Source organism: Budorcas taxicolor, chromosome 7, assembly GCF_023091745.1.
Source record: "Budorcas taxicolor isolate Tak-1 chromosome 7, Takin1.1, whole genome shotgun sequence".
Taxonomy (NCBI): Eukaryota; Metazoa; Chordata; class Mammalia; order Artiodactyla; family Bovidae; genus Budorcas; species Budorcas taxicolor.
Genome location: NC_068916.1, coordinates 60373990 through 60380856, shown reverse-complemented (window position 1 = coordinate 60380856; position 6867 = coordinate 60373990). Strand labels below are relative to the sequence as shown.

The following is a 6867-nucleotide window of genomic DNA, read 5'->3' as shown; positions in this document are numbered from 1 at the left end:
GAGAAACTGAGGAGCCCCCTTGTAGCCCAATCCCCATCTTTTAATTTCTCCCTTTCTGTGGATGCAGGGAGGGGGCCCCCGGCTGCATGTCTGTGGGACCCTACCAGCAGCATCATCAGAAGGGCAGCAAGAAGGCTGCACAGGTTACAACCAGCTTGCCCTCATCCTTTGCCTCCTCATGCTGGCTGTTTCATACATCCAAAGGACAGTGGTGTTGGGGCTGGGGCAGCCTGGGGTGGGACTGGGGGCCTTTGTTGCTTGAGGAGGTATTTTCAGAGTCCCCCTCCCTCTGGAGTTTCCAGTGATAGAATAGAGCCCTGTCTAGTATTTGACCAAATATGGTGGTATCTCTCATGAGCTCGAGCCTCAGCCAGCTTCTCAGTTATGCTGTGGAAACCTGCCCCGGACAGATTAATCTTGTGACATTCAGGAGCGCCTTGCACCCTGCGTTCTTCCCCTCGGCGATTCCTGTAAATGGCCAAGAGTGGCCCCAACAGGACGGCGTAGTCCTGAAGCCTGCTCTCTGTGTCCCTCCCCTGTGCTCTTCACACCCCCTTTTACCTCCTCCTCAGGGGAGCTCGCTTGCTCACATTCAGCTGGGCTGCTCACTTGAGGAGAGAGACCCAGACCAGGTCCATCCAGCACATGATTCCTAGACAAGAGGACCCTGGGGTTACCTAAGCTCATGAAATTTTGGCCAGAGGCTGTGAGGTCCAAAGCTCTCAGCCAGGAGGGTGGGCCCAAAGAGGTAGAAAGGAGAGTTGGCTGGGCCATGAGAAGTGTGCTTGTTCTAATGCTAAATAGAACAGCAAGAATTGATGCTTTTGAACTGTGGTGCTGGAGAAGACTCTTGAGAGTCCCTTGGACTGCAAGGAGATCCAACCAGTCCATTCTGAAGGAGATCAACCCTGGATGTTCATTGGAAGGACTGATGCTAAAGCTGAAACTCCAGTACTTTGGCCACCTCATGCGAAGAGTTGACTCATTGGAAAAGACTGTGATGCTGGGAGGGATTGGGGGCAGGAGGAGAAGGGGACGACCGAGGATGAGATGGCTGGATGGCATCACCGACTTGATGGACATAAGTTTGGGTGAACTCTGGGTGTTGGTGATGGACAGGGAGGCCTGGCATGCTGTGATTCATGGGGTCACAAAGAGTCGGACATGACTGAGTGACTGAACTGAACTGAACTGAATGTTCCCAAGAACAGTTACACCATTATTGTACAGTGATAGTCTTCATAATAAACAGCTATGTTTATTGAGCACATGCTACACACCAGGCACTATGTCAGCTGTTTAATGTGGCTTATTTCCCTTACTCCTAGTAATAACCCCTAGAGGTTGTTCTAGACACAGGGGAAATGAGACTCAGAAAGATTTCCAGCAGAAATGGGCCAGGCAACCACTGATTCATGGGCAAGGCTCCCATTTTACAGAGAAGGAAACTGAGGCTGAGAGAGGATGGAAGTCACAAGCAGCCACGCAGGGACAGGCCCTTGGAGTGGAGAGCTTCTCTACATGAGGGGGAGCATTGCATCTGGAAGCCCAGGACAACCCGCCATCAAGTCCTCACGGACCTCATGGACTTGGCTCTCGTGAGAGCACACAGATTCAGAAACATGTTCATAGCAGGCTTGAACCGTGCAGAAAATATGCCAAGAAAAGCAACACTGGGGGTGGATAAAGCCCTGCCCGGAGACCAGGTATGAATCCCGGCTCTGGCATCCCCCACTCACTGTATAATCCTAGACAAGTCCCTTCTTCACTCTGGCCTCAGTTTCCCTGCCTGGGAGCTATGGGGGTGCCAAGGGCCTCTGAGCTTACCTGGGGCTGGCTGAGGCTGGGGTGCTTGAGGCTGTCTCCCTGGGAGATGGGGCCTGTGTCCTTCTCCTGGCCAGCGTGCTCCAAGGACATTTGCTGTCCTGACCAACGGACAGCCTGTCCCTCCTCCACCCTCGCCCCCTTGCCATCCCCCAAACTAACGAAGCTGATTGTCTTAGGTAGCCCTGTGGGTGCTGGCTGGGCAGCCGGCCGCAGGCCACAGGCGGAGGTGCCACCCGCCAGAGCCCCACCAGACACACAGGGCATTGTCCCTCAGTCAACAGCCCCTGGGCACCTCAGCCCGGCTCCTGGCTTGCCCCCACGCCCCTCACCGCCTGCCACCGCGCCAGGCCCGCCAGCTGGGAGCCCAAGGTTCCCAGGCGATGACGAGCCCACCCACCCACTCCCCCGGCAGCCCCCTGACGAGCTATAATTGCTGCGCTGAGTCCTGTTGCTGCCATTCTCGTGGCGGAGGCATCTGGGGTTCCAGGCGGGCGGCAGCTGCAGGCTGATCGCCTGGCTCGAGGGATGGACTGGCCGCATAACCTGGTACGTGGCGATTCCCCACCCCACCCCCACTCCTTTTTAGGGCCTGAGTGTTTTTTTTACTTCTTCTCCATTGATTAATAGCCACCTCTGTTTGGCTTGGAATCTGCAGAGGCGAGTTCTCCCTCTGTCCTGTCCCCCAGGACGAGAGAGAAACAGAGACTGGTCTCAGAGCCTGCAGCCATGGCCAGTGGCTCCGGCTCCTGAGCTGGGCGCAGCCCCACTGCACCAAGGCCCTTTCAGGCCAAAGGCAACTGAGGAGATCTTGGCAATCTCAGTTATCGGGGTTTTTCCAGAGTCTCTCTGTCCTGAGATCCAGGCTGTGTGACCTTGGGCAGGTCCTTCTGTTTCTCTGTTTCCCATCTATAAAGGGATGGAGGGAGACGGGTTCTCTTCTGAATTTCTCTGAGTGGAGAGCCAGGGTTTAAGAATGCCATGTGAGCAGCTCAGATGAGAAAGCCTATTGTTAGGGAGATGTCTTTCTGTACCAATGACTTGAATCTGTCATGGATTTGGTGCCAAGAAATGGTTCTACCAAGAGGGGCTCTGCTGAAACTTGTTTGCAAGGGTCAAGACTGGCTGGGTAGGCAGGAGAGATCAGCACGGGCCATGCGGGTGGCGGGGTGAGGGGTACAGGGCAGGTAGGAGCCTGGCTAGGCTCAGGGAGGAGATGAAGTCCCCTCTGGAGGCTTCTCCCTTCTGACCACCCAAGTCCTGGCCCTCCTCTCCCAGCTTCCTCCTCTCCAGACTCCAGTTCTGGAGTCTGTATTCTGCTGGGCACCCAGGTCCTCTCCCATGTGAATGAGAGGCTTTCCTGATGCTGCTTGTTGTGCAGGGAGGGGTGGACAGCAGCGGGTGGGGGTGGACAAGGAGTCGGGAAGGCAGATGGTTGGGGGGTGGAGGAGCGGAGAACCAGTGTCATGGAGTTAATCAGGGGTCTTTGGCCATGACCTGCACACATCACCAACCTCATCTGCCCTCATCTCCTGTCCACTCTATTTCAGCCCCACCGTTTCCTTTCAGCAAAGTTTTAAGCCACTGAAACTTCCTCTCACATGGTTCCCTCCCCCACCTCTATACCATTTTTAGGCTCCCTCTGCCCACATCTGCCTCTGTCTTACTCTTCAAACCTCATCAGTCATGCCCCCTTCCCCAGAAAGGCTTTGCAAGCCCATCCCACTGCCACCAGGCTAAGCGGGTGGCCCTGCTTGTCTCTGACCGCACGCTGTGTGGCCCCATCCCCACTCTGCTGCTAGTGAGGCTTAGATGCTTGTTTCTTGTCCACCATCTGTTTTCCTTGCCAGACTGCAAGCTACAGACGGGCAGGGGTGCTGACAGGCATTCACTCAGCAAATGTTCACTGAATACCTAAGTGCCCAGTACCGTGCAAACATGGGGGACAAGGCAATATGTGGAAATGGATAGAGCGCTGGCTGTCACGGAGCCTGTGTTTAGTGGGGGCCTGACTTGTGAAAGGAGCGCACGTACACTGGAAGACAGCAGTCGTGAAGGAGGCATGGGGGTGCTGAGAGCCCAAGAAGGTCCACAGAGGCCTCCCTAAGGAAGTAACACTGGAGCCAAGACATGCGGGGTGACTATAGGAAGCAGCCTGTGTGAAGCCCTTGTGCGAGGAGAGGAAGGTTCGAGAGAAGGCCTGAGGCTGAAGCATGGGTGCAAGAGGAAACCAGGTGTGATTTGAGGAGGGAGAACACAGCAGAGGTCTGGCCTGGGGAGGTGATGTTAGTAGGCTGGCATTCCCACCCATCATTGGGCAGGTGTGGAGAACCGATCAGGAGTCAGGGGGAGATGGGAAGATACGCAGTACCAGGTAGGAGGCTGCTGAGCTGTCCGGGAAGTGACAGGTTGGTGCAGGTAGAGAAGGGGATGGGTGGGGAGGTTTTAAGAGGTGCAGCAGGATTTAGTGATGGACACGGCACGCACATGTAGCAGTGCAGGTGTGGTGGGCTGGTGGGGCCAGGCCAGGGCTTGACAGGTGGCTCCCCTAGAGGCCTTTCTTCTTCCCTCCTTCCTTGTGCCCTGAGTCTTGGCCTAGGCAGTGACCTGTCTCTCCCACCTTTAACTTGTGGCCTTTCTCCCCAGCTGTTCCTTCTCACCATCTACATCTTCCTGGGGCTGGGCCAGCCCAGGAACCCCAAAGGCAAGAGAAAGGGGCCAGGGCGGCCTGGGACCCTGGCCCCTGGGCCTCACCAGTTGCCACTGGACCTGGTGTCCCGGGCAAAGCCCTATGCCCGCATGGAGGAATATGAGAGGAACCTGGGGGAGATGGTGGCCCAGCTGAGGAACAGCTCCGAGCCGGCCAGGAGGAAGTGCGAGGTCAACCTGCAGCTGTGGCTGTCCAACAAGAGGAGCCTGTCACCCTGGGGCTACAGGTAGGCTAGGCCAGGCAGCCGTGGGAAAGCTTTATGTTGGGGGTTGCCCTTCCCACTCTCCCTATCAAGAGTGAAGACCTTGGATTCAGAGGCTTAGGTTTGCATCCTGGCTCTGCCTTTTACTGACTGTGTGGCTTTGGGCAAGTTGCTTAGCCTCTCTGAGCCTCAGATTCTTCAACTATACGTGGAGGTGATAGTAGTTATCTACTTCACTGACTTGTTATGAAACGAGACATCTATGCCGGGCTCTGATGTTGTGCTCTCCAAGTCTCCAGTGAAGGGCCTGAAAGGCCTTCCCCTAATGCCATGTCCTCCAGCTCGGAGTGCCTTGTACACACCGCTAGTTACAGCACTTTCAGGCAGTGCTGAGTTGGCTGTGTGCACATCCATCTCTCACGCTAGATGGGACCATCCCAGTGCCTGTATCAGAATCATCTAAGGATTCTCACACCCCATCCAATCAAAATCTCCAGGGATGAGGCCCAGCAAGTGGCATTTTCTACATCTCCACATGGTTAGGATACACTGCTGGGCTTGGGAATCAAGACCCGCTGCCCTTGGGGGACAGCAGTGGTGTCTTACCTTGGTTGTAGCTCCACTTCCCAGCACAGCACCTGGCACACAGAAGGGGCCACGTGTATGTGTGTTGATTAAATAATAAAGAAAAAGACTGACCCTGAGGGGTTCTCACTCACGAACCCAGGCCAAAGACTTTTAGCCACATAATTTATATCTTGAGACTAGAACAGTATGTTCATAGAACTTTCTGTGACAGTGTAAAGTCCAATGTGGTAGCCACTAGCCTCATGTGGCTCCTGGGCGCGTAGAATGTGGCCAGTGTCTCTGAGGAGCTAGTTTTGATTATTTTAAGCTTGAACAGCCCTACGTCTCTAGTGGCTCCCATACCTGGAATGTGGCAACTGAAAGGGTCTATAAAGACCCTCTGAAGCCAGGTTTCTTTGCTGTGCCCTTGACCTTCTCGGGGATCTTATGAGTATGCAGGCTCTGATTCAGGAGGTCTAGGGTAGGGGGAGTTTCTGCATTTCTAACAAGCTCCAGGGCTGCAGGCCCACAAGTTCACTGCCTGTCCTCCACATGGCACATGCTTCCTGTGCTGAAACCTGGGCCAGGAAAGGCAGGGGCGTGGTGGTGGGTGTTGGTTTGTCCTTCCCGAGATTGTCCTTCTTTCTGCCCTGTGCTCTCTCCTGCGTTCCCACAGCATCAACCATGACCCAGGCCGCATTCCTGAAGACCTGCCGGAGGCGCAGTGCTTGTGTCTGGGCTGCGTGAACCCCTTCACCATGCAGGAGGACCGCAGCATGGTGAGCGTGCCCGTGTTCAGCCAGGTGCCTGTGCGTCGCCGCCTCTGCCCGCCGCCGCCACGCCCCGGGCCCTGCCGCCAGCGCGCGGTCATGGAGACCATCGCCGTAGGCTGTACCTGCATCTTCTGAGACAGTCCTCCCCACACCCCCTTGCCGAGCAAGGCGATGAAAAGTAAAGGCTGTCTTTTGTAAAGCAAGAACTTGGGTTTGCTCCTTGTGGCTCTGAAGCCAAAACTGGGTGGGAGGTAGATTTCAATCAATGCAGAGGAAGATTTTCCATCACCCAGACTTCTTCAACACTGAGATGGGTTATTACAAAACTGTACATTCATTTATACCATTTAAGTGTTAGTCGCTCAGTCGTGTCCGACTCTTTGCAACTTCACGGACTATGGCCTGCCAGGCTCCTCCGTCCTTGGAATTTTCCAGGCAAGAATACTAGAGTAGGTTGCCATTCCCTTCTCCAGGGGACTTTTCCGACCCAGGGATTGATCCTGGGTCTCCTACATTGCAGGCAGATTCTTTACCATCTGAGTCACCTAGGAAGTCCTTTCTACCATTTAGGACAGTCAGATACTTTCTTTGCATTTATAAGCCTTTATTTCAGTCACGTTATTGGAGCTTTGTTAGTAGAAACCTATCTAGGAGTGAACAAGGGCTGATTCTCCCTGGTGAAGTGTAGGGCCACTGCAAACAAGCCGTTTCTGCCGGGGTGGGGGGCGGGGGGGGGCAGTGCGGAGGTGGGGAGTATGCAACTGGGGGCGGGAAACGGGGCAGGGGACTGA

At 55.0% G+C, this 6867-nt stretch overlaps 1 protein-coding gene across 2 annotated transcripts; it reads left to right on the top strand.

The window, feature by feature from the left end:
- Positions 1 to 1296: 1296 nt before the first annotated feature.
- On the top strand, positions 1297 to 6617 carry IL17B (interleukin 17B). 2 transcript variants are annotated; one of them, XM_052643664.1, is made up of 4 exons: positions 1297 to 1706; positions 2240 to 2373; positions 4471 to 4760; positions 5980 to 6617. In XM_052643664.1, exons 2-4 carry the CDS (start codon positions 2353 to 2355, stop codon positions 6209 to 6211), a joined length of 543 nt encoding a protein of 180 aa, XP_052499624.1. In that variant the 5' UTR covers positions 1297 to 1706; positions 2240 to 2352; the 3' UTR covers positions 6212 to 6617. The 2 variants fall into 2 exon arrangements, with proteins under 2 accessions (XP_052499624.1, XP_052499623.1); XM_052643663.1 differs by lacking the exon at positions 2240 to 2373 and having other exon boundaries at positions 5980 to 6613.
- Positions 6618 to 6867: the final 250 nt, after the last annotated feature.

Excerpts from the sequence above, each read along its gene's own strand:
- IL17B (XM_052643663.1), top strand. The coding sequence starts at position 1,416 with ATGGGCAAGGCTCCCATTTTACAGAGAAGGAAACTGAGGCTGAGAGAG. Across the intron at positions 1,707-4,470 it reads AAGCCCTGCCCGGAGACCAG|CTGTTCCTTCTCACCATCTA; the intron begins GTATGAATCCCG and ends CTTTCTCCCCAG. Across the intron at positions 4,761-5,979 it reads CTGTCACCCTGGGGCTACAG|CATCAACCATGACCCAGGCC; the intron begins GTAGGCTAGGCC and ends GCGTTCCCACAG.